The following is a 15450-nucleotide window of genomic DNA, read 5'->3' on the forward strand; positions in this document are numbered from 1 at the left end:
ACCCCTGGTTTCAGGTCACTGCCAAATCATCTGCCAACCAGATTTCAGATCTGGTATCAAATCATGTTTAAGTTGGAAACCACTTAATGTTGGAAACCACTTTATGTTGAACCATAAATTAGGGAAGCAAGAACAAGGGACACTGGTAATTAACAGCAGCCAAGGGGGTTGGGGGGAGAGAGGTAAAGGAAGAACTGCCTGTCTCCTGATTTGAGAAACTCCTGATTCCAAAGAAGAGTATACAGAGAGTCAGCATTGTATCCACCAGGCCAAAGATACTGAGTTTTCTATTAGGTTATGAAAATGTGGCCTTGAGTGGGTGTGATTAAACGGGCTCTGTAACCATGATAAGTTACATTAGAGAAGGACATACGTATGTTTCGTATTTTGCCTGCCTTGTAAATTTGCTGAAAACCCTGACTTCCCCTGCTGTCACTTTGGGGTTGAAGTGCTTTTCTTGTTCTGTGTTCCTAGCACAGAACAGTTTGGACGATGTGCACTAATTACACACCCAAAAATATTGTTAATTAAAGTGCAGGAGATTTTGTCTACAAATAGTGGTTCACTTTACAGTTCTCTTCCACAATTTTGTGGTTTCATTCTCCTTTTTCCACACGGTTATCAGCCTAATTCAGGTGTTCACAGTCTACAAGCAATGACAAGTCGCACAAATCAGTGGCCCGCTGACACGCCTCACACCCTCCAACACATCCCTTTCTCCGATCTCAGCCTTCCATGAACTGGAGAGCCAAATGCTAAAGTGAGGAGCTTCTTCTACTTGTGGAAGCTGCCTGCCCGATTTAGAACACTCGGGGCTATTAGCAGCCCTGATTCACATCACTTTCCCCCCTACAAAGGTGATGCAAACAATGCAAACAATGACTGCATAGATGGAACGAGCACACAGACTGCAGGGATACATAAGCCAGAGAAGAAACAGTAGTATCCAGTATCCCTGGAGCTTTGTGCTGCACAGAGCCCAGAGCAGGTGAGCATGATGTCGTGCATAATAGGCCTCAACTGGCTGACACAAGGCAACCGTCAGAGCGAAAAGGCTCATGCCCAGGGCCAAGCATTCATTGACTGCCAGTTTAATTTCAGCAGTTTGGTGGATTCCCTCATGCCCAAGGTTACGGAGACTGGATAGAAGATAACAGGGGTTCCAGATGTGGGAATGCTTTGAAAAGAGGAACGTGGAGTTAGGTTGCTCCTAAGTCTGCAGTCCTACAGGTACTTACTTGAGAGTAAGCCCCACTGAACTCAGTGAGACTTGCTTCAGAGTTACCATGCATAGGATTAGGCTGCAACTTTCAGGGAGCGCTGTATTTTAAAACTAATATGCATGCGTGCAATGGACACTACAGAAGACTCCCGCTTTAAAAGAAGAAAGGTTCTACTTTTCATGGATTTAGATTCAGGAACAATACTTGCATAGCTGATGGTCTTTTCAATGCTTCAGCTCATGTTCCTCACCACTAGCAACCCTGTTACCCCCTTCCCCGCAATGATGCTGGCCAAAAATCTATAAATTGCTATACAAATTCAATCTGGGGTAGAGCATGGGTAGGAAAACTAAGGCCCAGGGGCCGGATCTGGCCCAACTGCCCTCTCATTCCAGCCTGCGGATGGTCCGGGAATCAGTGTGTTTTTACATGAGTAGAATGTGTCCTTTTATTTAAAATGTATCTCTGGGTTATTTGTGGGGCATAGGAATTCGTTCATTTTTTGCTTCAAAATATTGTCCGGCCCTCCACAAGGTCTGAGGGACAGTGGACCAGCCCCCTGCTGAAAAAGTTTGCTGACCCCTGGGGTAGAGCAAAATGCAAGCAAGGCTGCCGAGACTGGTGAAAAATACATATGCATAAAATAATTTGTTTTTTGTTTTGGATGCAACACATCCGCTCAAAAACAAACTGCACACAAATTTGCATTTTGGCTGTGCCAGGAGTGTGGTTGGTGTGATGGGAAAGGGGTGTGTAAATGCAGTGTGTGGAGGGGGCTTGAGTGAGCCTCCAGCTTCTCTCTTTCTCGTATAAGCTCTCCTTTTAAGTACAGTAAATGATTTTGCCTGCAGGAACGCCTATACCTGAATATTAGGGTTAGGGTTAGAAAAGTCTCCCAAAGTGTGTTGTCCACAGAGCTTTAAAATCTCTTAAAACTTTTTCTTTCTTAAAGCCACAGAAGAGTTGCTAAATTATCAGGAACCACTGGCTTCATGCCAAATAAATTTGCCCCCACTAGGCTCTTGTTTGAAATCCTGGAGATTGCTCCAGGAAAAAAAGTATGAGACAGTAGTTGTTAACTGCCCCAAACTTCCCTGCAAGTTACACAGTAATACTAGCTGGGATCCAAAGAACTACTTTCAGCTGCGTAGCTCAAAGGCTTGTGATCATTTGGTGAGTTCAGGTTTGTTTAACTTTTACTCTTTGGCAAACACCACTCACCATGCATCAACTACTTTTGCAAACAACCCATTCCCCTTTGAGTTGCTTGCAGGTGTTTTGCAGGCCCACACAATCTGGGACCCACTAACACAACTGCAGCCCTCCAGTCTAGAAGGGACTCGCAATGCTTGGTTTTGCTGCCTTTCTGGGACCTGTAAAAAAAACCAGGAAGTTGTCAAGCCACAACAAATAGTAGATGGACCCAGTTTAGCTTGGTGAGTCACTCATCTATGCAGGCCTGGTCTTCTGCCATGCAGTCAGAGGGGACGTCCAGCCAAGAAAATCCTATGCAAAGCACTAGACTGAATGGGCCTTTGGATCCTGGCCACTGCCCTAATTTTACATACACAAACGCATAGGCCAAGAATATAAAGAATAATATTTTCAAAAACCCAAGGACCAAAGTTTCCACTTCCCAAATATATTTATATCTGCACAGTTTAGAACGTATATTTTTTAAAAGGAATATAAAAACACTGCATTGCAGATATCATGATCCTACACAAAATTGAAAATAGACCAGTTTTTTCAAATGTGAGGTGTCTACTTTTTAATGATCCTGCAAGCTGTGAGGTCTTGCAAGCCCTTCCCTGCAGCCATGGGATGCTGCTGCAGGTTCTAGCTTGCTCTGCTCAATAGGAAAGAAATCTTATGTTCTTGCACATTCAGTGCCAAAGCAACAACTGCAGCAGCTGCTGGCCCTTTGCTTACCCAGTGCAAGGGTTGTTCTGGTATCTAGGTGCTGTGTAAGAAAAGGGAGAAATGTTTTTGTCCACGAAAGAGCCAAACCCAAGGCGGAAATTGCTGGTGAGTTTCCCCATCTCTTCAGCCAGCGTGGTTCCCAGATTCCGGATGTTGTCCAAATCATCCTTCATGGAGAGGGAAAGGTCCATCAAATAATACAGGTCCACAGGGTAGTCCTCTACCTGCCGAACGTGCACATGGAAAGGCGTTGGATCACCTGTGGAAGCAGCAGGTTTGTGGCAGGTTAATAACAAGCAAAAGGCAAGCCAGTTGTTTCCTTTCTTTGCCTCTTGCATTCACTCAGCTGGCGGTGCAAAATCACCCCCTTAACTGTTACCAGAAATAGCCACAGATTCATGCCTGAAATATGAATACTTCTTCACAAAGTTTCCTGTTGCAACATGTAATTGATATAACATGCCAAAATCCAGACAGCATACTTTCCTTTTTGTAAAATCTGTAAGAGAGCCCTTCCATTAAGGCTTCAGTAGCAGCCTGGCAATTGCAAGGGGGAGCAACTGAAGCAATTACTCAAGTTAGAACCATAGAATTGAAGCGTTGGAAGGTACCCTGAGGGTCTTCTGGTCCAACCCCCTGCAAAGCATCCATGGCAGATGGCCATCGAACCTCTGCTTAAGAACGTCCAATGAAGGAGTCCATCACCTTCCGAGGGAGTCTGTTCCATCAGCAGGTGGTATCAGGGCCACAACAATAACCCTGCAGTGCTACTCTGATGTGGCTGCTCTTTAGCTTGCATCCATGCGGGCAGCCAAGCCACAACAATATTTCCCAGTTGTGAGACTTGCAGCGACTGGCTGGGAGCCATTTCATTTTTTATTTTATTTTTTGTTTACCAATGCACTCAAGCTAGTTCACTGCAATAATAATAATGGATTACAATCAAACAGATGCAATACTAAAGAGAAAGGGAACCAGAAAGGAAGAAGAAAATAAGCAAATTCATGTACCACGGCTGGTGCATGAGACAGTTCTAAGGAAGGTGCCAGCCACTGTCTAGAACAATGGAGGGGGCCCTGCTGCCTTGCCTCTCCCTCAGAATGGCTGCAGATGGAGAGCGTTCTGAGAAGAGAAGAACCAAAATAGAAGTATGTTTCCATTAAGCTGGTGGAAGGGGCCCTACTCTCTCTCCCTCTGTGGCGTTTGCCCATTCCTTGTGATTTTGTTTGTACAGGGGGATGGAAATGGTTAATGTAGATTGACCAATGAGAAAGCTCAGAGGTGGAGCCTACCTGGTTTTGAGGCTCAGCCCAGGGGTTTTACCATTGGGAGATAGAGGAGTCAGACAGAGGCAGTGAAAGACGAACATAGCGGTTGTGACAGCTAGAGTGAGAGACAGGGATAGAACTGAGAGAGAAGAGTGTGACAGTGTGGGATAGTGCCACATCTAGTTAAGGGCGCGCATCTGAGAAACCATTCTGAATATATTTAAAACTTGTTTGTTCTTCAATAAACTTTAATCTTCGTTGTTGACTTTACAACCTGACTGAGACTCAGTATTTCACCGGAAGAAACCTGGTTAGTGGCAGCGGAAGAATAAAGCAGTGGTGTGCAGGTCAATAGTCCGTGAAACGACCGGGGGCTCTGCATGAACGCCCCTCTCTCTCTCTCTCTCTCTCTCTCTCTCTCTCTCTCTCTTAATTAAGTGGAATGGAATGAATGTGGACTGGTGATTACAGGACCATGTGGTCCTGCAGTATCCCAGCTCAACAATGTGCCTTAGATTTTCCTAGGGTTTGGGTGCCTGTGTTAACTGGGCTAGTTGGGGACAGGAGAATATCAGCACTTCTATGATCAATGTAGAGTCAAGCTCTGCTCTGAACCATCAGTTGCTACGTCAAATGGTTCAAACAAAAACTGAAGTTAAATCCAACATATTATAATAGGCTACTATAACACATGCATCCCACTGCCACTTTTTCCTCCCCTCCCATTGAAAAGACAGGATAAGCATTTGAAAACTGAAATCCAGATGCCTCGTAATGGTTGGTTCTAATAGGCTTTGCCTGGGAGCACTATTCTGTCACATCAAATGACATTTCTAGCTCAACAGATCAGGCTCTCTTTCACAGCTGGGTGAGTTAGATCCAGCCACCCAAGTGCAAGATTTTCACCTCCAGACTGTCAAGGAAGTAGAAAGCAGATCAACTCCTAGACCACTCAACTGAAGCAATCCTGTTTATTGAAATATATATTTTGCTTGGTGTAGAAACAAAACAGAGTCAGTCTCATTTACTAACTGCTCATTTTATAAATGCTTCTCCACCACTTACACTAAGGGCTGTTTGCAAACGGAAGCCTTGCTTGTAACACTCAATTATGTCCTGTTGCGTCTTGTATAATGTTTTGGTAACAGCTGCACAACACAGGTATGCAGCTAGGAAGTTATGGCTTCAAGGGTTTACAGACATAATCCTTCCTCTCTTCACAACCTAGCGAAATAAGATTAAATCTACTTTGGCCCCATAGGTATGCAGAGTTTTGTGGACACCCAGCAGTAGATGGGCATCATCCAGCTTCCTCTTAAGAACTGCCTGATAGTGAAAGCCCTTCACCATAAGGTCCCAGGGCAGGTCACAACCATACGGTCATATAACATTAAAATCCAGTAAAATCACTTAAAACAAACTGATGAATGTACATCAACAACAGCAGTTCCACATGGCTAGCAGAGTAACTTAGCACAACTTCTTTTTGACAGTAGTCCGACTTCCTTTCTCCACTGACATATATATGATCGTATTACAATGTTCGTACTCATCATTGGTAATAGATGGAGATAGGACAGATTCTAGCTCAGGGAGAGGAGGAGGAAACAGGACGCAAAGGAACTGAGGTGGGGTGGGTGGACAACGGCTTGAAAGCATAATGCAGTGATGGAGAGGTGGGGGACAAGGAAGAAAAGGCTCAACGGGCTAAAAGGTCAAAGTAGCAAGGTCCCTAAGAGTGGGAAGCTGCAGGAGCATTGAAAGACTGGGCTGGCTTAGGACAATATATGCCATTGGCTTCCTCTGCAGTAAAAGACCATTATAACCCGTGAAGCTATGTAAAAAGCTTATATACACATACATACAGAAGTGCTTTTCCTGTGTACATATTTTTTCTACACTTTCACATTTTGTTATCACTGCTTTTAAAGCCCCTGTAATTTTATTTTATTATGCTCTGAAAGAGGATTTGCTCCCCCCCCTTGCCAAAGTAAGAATTTCACCTGCAACCTAAAGATTCACTGTTGCTGAAGTGATTGATGTGACAGATGGCTCAGCTCTAGCAAAGCTTTTTTCCACCCTGCAACTGCTAGCAAACAAGGGAGCCTTGTTCCCATTCAACAACTATTTTCTCTTTGCAAACGCATTCTCTCCAGGACAATTGGAATGCGTCACATGGAGGGGGATTCTGAATGTGTGAACTTGTCCTGAATCAAATGTGAACTTTCAATCAATAGAAAGCTTTAAAATCAACATTCACATTACAGCATTAGGCTTGTATATATTACCAGCTCCTAGCTGCATCCACTCTGGATTTGCATAGATCGATTAGATCAGCCTACCTGATGTCCAAAACAGAAGCAGGGCCATGGATATAGTTTTGTGTATCTGCTGCCGTGTCTCATTTAGCAGCGGCAACTATATTAATGGATTTGCATTGGGGAGAACAGTTTACAAGAAACCATAGCCATTAAAAGGTATGCACCCAAAGCTCAGTGAAACGGAATAGACTTTGCATACAGAAAGCTTCTCAAAAAGCATTCTCTAGTTTATTTTTTTTCAAGTAGCAGAGCAGGAAAGATCTCTGCTGAGAGGTACTGGCAGTCAGAGTAGGGTCTACACTGAGAATACTGCTCTATCCGGTCCAGAGAAAGGGAACAGACATTGCTGGGAGTCAACATCCTATCAGCTTCACCAGCATGAAACCAAGTCAACTTTGCTTTCCGTCAAGTGCATGATGAGAATGCTACTGAGCTGTTACATGAGATCCATTAATGAGCCCAATGACAGCAATTTTGGAAGGAGGAGATTAAAACCATTTTTCAGGGTGGCTTTTGCAAGCTAGAATGCTCAGTAACCAAATTTCAATAGTTTATGTGAAACTAACAGGCGTTTCCCCTTTGGGTGATGGGACTTTCTTGTTTCGTGCTGTGATTAATTTTAATGTCGGGAAAATTCGTGAGTTTTAAGTGTGTGGGCAATATGAATTCCTTATGAACTTGGGGCTCACATCAGAGGAATACAAGAGCCTCATTATTAGTAAAAAAAACACACAAAAATTCCTTATTATTAACAAATAAATCCTAAACCTTTTCCTTATCAGAGGAGGATAGGACTGGAAAGGGAAAACATTTCCTCTATTTGCAGTTTGCTTGGACTACAACACAACACAGACATTCCAGGCACGTACACAATTGTTTAGTGAATCTGTCTTTCATAATGGCCTTTAGCTTCAATACAAAGGGCCTTTTTAGAAAACAAAACAACCAAATATCAAAGGCTAAATATTTTCGCACAAACGATGAAACTGTATGAATGCCTCTTTTCTGCAAAACTATTTCCACAACAAGATTCTTGATTTTTCCATTTTATTTTTTCATCTTGGCAGAAAGCTAATAATATGGTAAACTCTAGCTTCTTGGATCAAAAGTTCATCTCTCGAGTCAGTGCAATCAAAGCTCATCTTGTCTTTACAGGGAAGGTGGGATGACTGTGAGTCACTTAACCATGTTAAGACAAGAGATAATACAATGGGAATAATTTCTGAAGATGAGTAGCTGGTGGATTTCAAGGGGAAATGGGAACAGTTTCATAAAACTTTAATGATCGAGAACCCAGTGCGTGCCCACACTTCCATTTATTTGCCCCATGCCTTGAGAGCACGGGTCCAAGCAGCTCTTCGTTTGTTCCACCACTTTTCCCCAGGAAAACCAGTTGTTTACTGCCGAATCAGAACAAACATCAAGCCACAGAAAAACCAATTATTTGTTCTGAGTCAGTGGTAAGCAGCAGGTTTTCCCATGGAAAAGTAGTGGTACAAGCAGAAGTGTGGGCAAGTTTCTCAGTCAACAACACACTTCCCCAACCTCACGCCCTCCAGCTGTTTTAGACTGCAGTTGTGCATCAGGGCTGGGGAAGGCTCATTTCCAAGAAAGGAAGGGGAGGAAACAAGGGCGGTTTGACTATTAGAGATCTTCTCAATACTGTGGCATGCCTGTAACCCAGAGTCTGATCCTTACTTACAATTATGTATTACAGGGTCCTGAGGCAATGGTAAACTATGGTTTGTTGCAGCCCTTGGTATGTTATTATATGGTGGTGCAGAGATGCTGTAAATATATATAAACAATAAATAAACCCAGCAACTAACTAAAAAACTGGATTGTATGAGTAGAAAGCAGGGGAACGGGAACAACAGGCATAGGACTTACTCCCATATCTCCAAACCATCGTTTGGTATTGCATGTGAGCCAACCCATAGAGCAGAGGAAGCCAACATTGTGTCCTCCAACTTTTGTTGAACTGCAGTGCCCATTATCCTTGAACATAAGTCATGCTGGCTGGGGCTGATGGGAGCTGGAAAGCACCACACTGGCTCCCTGCCATAGTGTCCAGGTTGCTTGCAAATTAACAATACAGGTTACAGACATTTGGTGCTAACTTACCAGGCCGCAGATTTAGTGAGATCTTTTGTGGCATTATCTGGATAACATCCGAACTGGCCACACTAGAGCCCTTGCTGCTCAAAGGAAGGTTCTTCACTATTTTAATGCTGCTTTTTGTACTCTCAAAGTGCCCCGCACAACCATTGGCTATTAGATTTTCAGTGAAGTCACACCTCGAAGTGATGGATTTTTTGCTGCCAAATTCCTGCGAGGAAACAAAATTGAAGTATGCAGCATGAGAAAATCAGTTTGCCCAAAGGATTGTAATGATTCAACACAAAGCTAGCTGGGAAGATATTTTTATTATTGGAATTTTCATCCTGTAAATCCCACAGAAAGCTCATAAAAACAACCTTTGGGGTTATTCCATTTTAACTTACAATCAACCCTTGAGTTAGGTTGGGCTGAGAGAATTTGACTGGTTCAAGGTCAGTAACATTCATCAGCCACCGGGAGTCTGATTCCAGTTTGCCATGGTTCAAGTCTAATGAAGACCTACAATTCCAAAATCCATAGCAGGGAAATATTCTTATTTGGCCAGACCAATTGTTATGAATAGTGAGCAAACATCTAAGTTCCTCAGAACTCATCAAGGTAAATGTTAAACAAAACTGGGGGGGGGGGGTGTGTGGATTTTTTTCTTACGGGCAAACCCTTTTTAAATGCTTACAGTATCACCTAAATACCAAGGTAGGCAGGAAAATCAGTGAGTCATTTTTTAATCTACAAACCACCACAATTTAGATTTCTGCAATTATGGAAAGAGATCAGAGCAGCTGAATGACAAACAGATGGTTACTCTCTTGCTTCAGACCCAAACCTTTCCCCACTATGGACGAATCAGACTTGTTGTTCCCAAAGGAATGTTGGTGTTGGCGGAGGAATATCCATTGGACTAAGGAACACTAATCATTTAAAGGGATCTCGGGAATCAGGGCTGGGGAAAGCCCTTGGAGAACCTTTGTCAAGTAGATAATACCAGGCTAGATGGACCAGTAGTCTGGCTCACTTGTAAGGTATCTTCCTGTATTGACTCCAATTGCAGGCTACTACTTGTCAAATTTCTACCAGTTTCTTTGCCTTTGCATGTTTAACAGCAGTCATAATAGTAGTTACACAGTGCTTTCTTTAGGTACGCAAAGCTTTTCACAGCCAGTATCTTTGTAATCCAGCAAAGCAGACCATCATTATCTCGTATTACAAACAAGGAGCTGATGATATTAAGGCTTAGTACCGAAGGCCATAGAATGTGCTGAGCAAAGGTTCCCCGCTCCCCAATGGGCTTTAACCCCAGAAGTGCTGCTCTTTTAGCATTTTTCAAAACATTTAAAAAATATTAGAGTTTACTTAAACAGTCCATCTTGCTATTCAGGAGCTTTCATAGGAATCCAAGTTCCTGTCAAAATGAAATAAGAGATCTTTGGCCAGAAGTTATATTTGGTATGTGAAATGTAAATCTTGCCTCATTCCAAACAGTGATATTCTAGTCTTATAATAAAAACCCCTCAAAACTAAAAAACAAAAGCATGTAAACCATTTTTGTGGGCACACACTGCATATTTGATGTTGAAAACTGTTCACCAATTTGAGGAGACAGGGGAAAAAATCCCTCCAAATTATCAAGTTACAAATGCAAGGAGTTTGACTTGAAACTGCAAAATCGGCAAAGTATATATTGACCTAGTTGTGGCTTTCTTATTGCTACACATACGCATTATCTACTTCGCAACGATTTTTTAAAAAAAGTTTCCTCATTTGAACTTTCTATGCACAAATCACTAGCTAAGCCTGTGTCATAAAAAACAGAATAAGTAAATTTGCAAGCAAGCACAATCACAAGTATGCAATTGCACAATTCTTGGCAGAGATTTTTTAAAGGACTAGTTAGAAGAAAGGTCAAGCCGGAAATCAGGTCATGCTCAGCAAAGACCAGAGACCCAGTTCTTACCAGGCAATAAACCTGCATCTGGGTTGAACCACTCTATTGTTGCTTGTTTATTCTGTCCAATATCTCTAGGTAAAGGGTAAAGGGGCCCCTGACCATTAGGTCCAGTAGTGACCGACTCTGGGGTTGCGGCGCTCATCTCGCTTTATTGGCCGAGGGAGCTGGCGTACAGCTTCCGGGTCATGTGGCCAGCATGACTAAGCCGCTTCTGGCGAACCAGAGCAGCGCACGGAAACGCCGTTTACCTTCCCACTGGAGCAGTACCTATTTATCTACTTGCACTTTGACATGCTTTCGAACTGCTAGGTTGGCAGGAGCAGGAACTGAGCAATGGGAGCTCACCCCGTCGCGGGGATTCGAACCGCCAACCTTCTGATCGCTAAGTCCTAGGCTCTGTGGTTTAACCCACAGTGCCACCAACATCTCTAGCTATACACAAAACAACCTTAAGAGTCCATTTGACCAGATAACATGATGGGATGCACCTAGGGGGCAAGATACTTTGCCCATTCTACCTTAAATTTGGAGTGGGATGGGGTAGAGTAGGACCCTTATGGCTGAAGAGTAATCCAGTACAAATTTATACAGGAAGACTAACTTCTGAGACTTCTAAAGAAACAAGTATAGAAGCATTGCCCATCAAGCACCTTCCAGATGTTTTTGAACTACAACTCCCATTGTTCCCAGTCAGCACAGCCATAGTGGTTGTGACTGGTACAAAACCTCTGGAGGGTACCAGGTTGGGGGAGGCTAATATAGAGGACTGCACTGCCAATAATCTCTTAGTTGCTTCCGACATGTGGAAATGTTCTTCGTCAACACAGGATGAGCTGCATGCAGGGCTTCTGGCCAAAGCATACAAATCCATTAAAAGCAGTATAAATTAAACAGAACTTGTAAGGAATGCATGCCTATATCTCAGGCATCTATGGGATGGCAGGTTAGCATTTTTGTGTGCTTCCATAGTCAGATATCAATAGCCAGGAGTTTGTTTCACCAGGTTTGGCTGGTACACCCTATATGAAGAGATCTGGCCTAGCCACAGTAATCTGTGTCCTGGTCATGTACTGGCTTGACTAATGTAACGTGCTTTACATGGGGCTGCCTTTAAAGACTGCTTGGAAGCCTCAGCTGGTATAAAATCCAAAACACTAGAGAGTACTGGGCAGGTGGGTACGTGGTTGCATTTCTGGACCTAATTTAAGGTGCTAGCTTTAAGCTTTAAAGCCTGAAAGAAATAGGTCCAAGATATCTGAAGGACTGTCTGCACCCATGTTGTCTTGCATGCCCTTCAAGATCTGCATCACAGGTCCTCTTTGTTTGCCTGCCAACTAACCAATGAGATTGGCAGGCACAAGAGGGCTTGTTCTATGGTGGCCCCATGCCTTTGGAACACCTTACTCCAGGGGTGCGGGACCATTTTAGCTCAGCTGCCCAGATTGTTATCTTCCCCCACCCCTTGCCAATGACACTTCAACAGGTGGGCGTGCACTCTTCTATTTAATATGCAAGCCTCCATGGTGGACTTTTTATTTGGATAGGCAGCATATAAACGTTTTGAACTAAATGAAGGTGGGATGAGCCCTATTTCTCGACTAGCAAATGCAAAAAGAGAAACAGAGGAGCTTGCAGAGGCACTAGAATAAAATTCACCTCTGTACAGTACATTTCAGCCCTCTCATGTATCTACTCTTTTCTTTTTCTTAAAAAAACAACCTCCTGCATGCTTCCGGCCTGGTACACTCTGAAAGATTATTCTGCACGAACTATTTCAGTGATCTGTGCTTTGTTCTTCTGTATTTTTCCTCTGCACTAAGAGCTACCCAGGCATCCTTGGGGTTTATTTTTTAAACAAACGTGTTTTTTTCTTCCATCTCATTTTGAGGCTCAGGGTGAGTATGGATATAATGTAAATGCTGTATAAAATTGTTAATAACAGCTAAAGATAGGGGAGAAATTCGATTTTTGATTCAGTTTGTGTTTTGTGCCATATATATATATATATATATATATATATATATATGTGCTGATGAAAATAACTTAAAAATGCATTACACAAGGCAGGTTTGATTTGCAAAAATATGTATGAATACAATTTTGTACTGAAGAGCCAATGAATTTTTACAAGAAGTCTTCTTTAAAAAAAAGCAAACTAACGAGGAAATCTGGAGAACTGAACTTAAGAGTTGTTTTCTTTAATGAGAAACTGAAATTGACAGATTTGCCCACCTTGTCCAACAGTACAGTATAGGGTTTTAGTAAAACAAAAACAAAACAGACATCCCCAGTCAGTTATCTCTCTCCTGCATCTGTAATACTCCCCCAGCTGTAAAACTCCACATGTTTTTGGCACCAATTACAAAATACACATTATCTGACAAATCTTTGAGTACAGATTACATTCTACAGACCACAATAAAGTACAAGCATTTTTTAAAAACTGCAGAACCAGAAATATAGACAAACCACACCCTCCTTTTTTCTTTTCAAAGAGGAAGACATTAGAGGCTTTGAAAATTTTGGCTAAGGCACACTGAAGCTAACCCATAATATGAGCTAGAAGTTCATTACCTTATGCAAAGGTTATAAGAAAATACTGCCATTTTTTTCCTTATTCCTTTACATCTTATCTATCTAGAAAAAATAAACTCGTTCTCTGATGTTTTCTGCTTAGCATGCTAATCATTCCCTCTCTTTTTGCTCACTACTCTGCAACACCAATAATAAAAATAAACACTCAGCAATCCTCTTTTAATGTTTGCCATTTCTCCTGCAATATCTTGCCTCTTTCACGCCTCAGCCTCAAGGCATATACATACCAGGAGCATGTTATTTCCACATACAGTACTACAACTATTTCTTCTTCTTCTGAAAATAGAAGTTTAATGGAAGCTTTCAACTCAGAAACAAAATGCCTCCAGAAATATTCTGTCCAAGTATTTCAGGTGAAACATGCTTCCATTATGATACCATCTAGTTCTCTGACTTTATGAAAAAAAGATCATGCCAGTATAAACTATTGCAGGCTTCATAAGACCATGGTCCACCATTTTTAAGAATTTAAGGAAGCCCATCTTTTGTTATCCATTGCTTATTTACATGTTGCTTAAATCTGCATGTGTTTGATTAGTACAGTACAACTAATAACGAAGTCTCAACTGAAACTACTGTGGCTGGTAAGTAAAAAGGTCCAGGGGCTTAGTCATTCAGCAAGGTCTAGGCCAGGTGTACCCAAAACATATGGATAACACTATGTCACTCAAAACATATGGATAACACTAGGTTGGGGAAGCCTGATCTAAGATACAGTGGTACCTCGGGTTACATACGCTTCAGGTTACATACGCTTCAGGTAACAGACTCCACTAACCCAGAAATAGTGCTTCAGGTTAAGAACTTTGCTTCAGGATGAGAACAGAAATCGTGCTTTGGCGGCGCGGCAGCAGCGGGAGGCCCCATTAGCTAAAGTGGTGCTTCAGGTTAAGAACAGTTTCAGGTTAAGAACGGACCTCCGGAACGAATTAAGTACTTAACCTGAGGTACCACTGTATATTGCACCAAACTCAGGGCTAATAATTGTTTTTTTCTCCTGAAAAATAAAAATGTCATTATTCCTGAAAAACAGATTAAAGGGCACAGTGATCTGTGCAGAACTGCAAGTCTTAAAAACCTAGCTTTGGAAAATCCTCAGAAAAGAGAGGCCCTGTTAGACTTGCCACTGGAATTGGGGGGGGGGTCAGGGTGAATTTGAATATCCTGCTGAGATTCTGCCACTTCCAAACATGCATCTTAGGATGCTCAAAGAATAGCAGCACAAAACTGAATTTGTTAACGTTCCATTAGGCAGACAGATTTTCCACACTTCTTAGGACAAGGAAAGTAAAGCTGAAAATAAGAATTCTGCCTGCGGACTGCAATGTAGTATTTGCACTGATGGTGCAATCCTATATTCAGAAATGTGTGCATTTTCAAAAATTGGATTTATACCACACCATTCCTCCAAGGAGCTCAGAGTGGGGCACATGCTTTTCCCCCTTCTCCATTTTGTCCTCACTGCAAACCTGTAAGGCTGAGAGACAGTGACTGACCCAAGGTCACCCAGTGAGGTTAATGACTGAGTGGGGACTAGAACCCTCGTCTCCCAGGTCTTAAGGCTTACCCAGACTTGCCCCACCACTTTCCCCCGGGGAAAACCCAAACTCTACGTCTGAATCAGAGAGAACGTCAATCGGGTTTTCTGTGGATTGACATCTGCTCCAATTTATCGCTAAAGTGTGGGATTTTTGGTGGAGATCAGTGGGACAAGGGCAAAAACGGCACAGATCTGTCCCTAGAAAGCATAGGACATGCAGAAAACTACTCAAATCCATGCTTTCCAGGCACAGGATAAGTCTGGGTGAGCCTTTAGTATGACACTCTAACCAACACACCACACTGGTTCCATTGTTTTCATTGAGGTTCCTCCCAGAATAAGTGTCTGCAAGGCTGATGCTTAAGGGTTGCATTCAATGAAGTCAAAGAGTTGGAACTCAAATTTGCCCCGCTAGCGGGCTGCTGTTCTCAAACAGATCCTCTTGCCCGAGAGGTTCCACAAGCAGACAAATGTGTATGCACTAGTGAGGTCTTGTAAAATGGTTCCACCAGTG

General features: G+C 42.6%; 1 protein-coding gene across 2 annotated transcripts in view; it reads right to left on the reverse strand.

Annotated features, from left to right (window-relative positions):
• ITGB5 (integrin subunit beta 5) overlaps positions 1–15450 on the reverse strand; it is a 74199-nt gene that overhangs the window by 44127 nt on the left and 14622 nt on the right. For both annotated transcript variants that reach the window (XR_008332324.1, XM_053404347.1), the window contains exons 3-4: positions 8860–9064; positions 3156–3405 (exon numbers count right to left, since the gene is read on the reverse strand). Coding sequence is in view for 1 of the 2 variants with exons in the window: in XM_053404347.1 (XP_053260322.1) it covers positions 3156–3405; positions 8860–9064 (455 nt within the window). In the remaining variant the exon portion in view is untranslated. The remainder of the gene's footprint in view (positions 1–3155; positions 3406–8859; positions 9065–15450) is intronic.

The sequence above is a fragment of the Podarcis raffonei genome, chromosome 1 (genome assembly GCF_027172205.1).
Source record: "Podarcis raffonei isolate rPodRaf1 chromosome 1, rPodRaf1.pri, whole genome shotgun sequence".
Taxonomy (NCBI): Eukaryota; Metazoa; Chordata; class Lepidosauria; order Squamata; family Lacertidae; genus Podarcis; species Podarcis raffonei.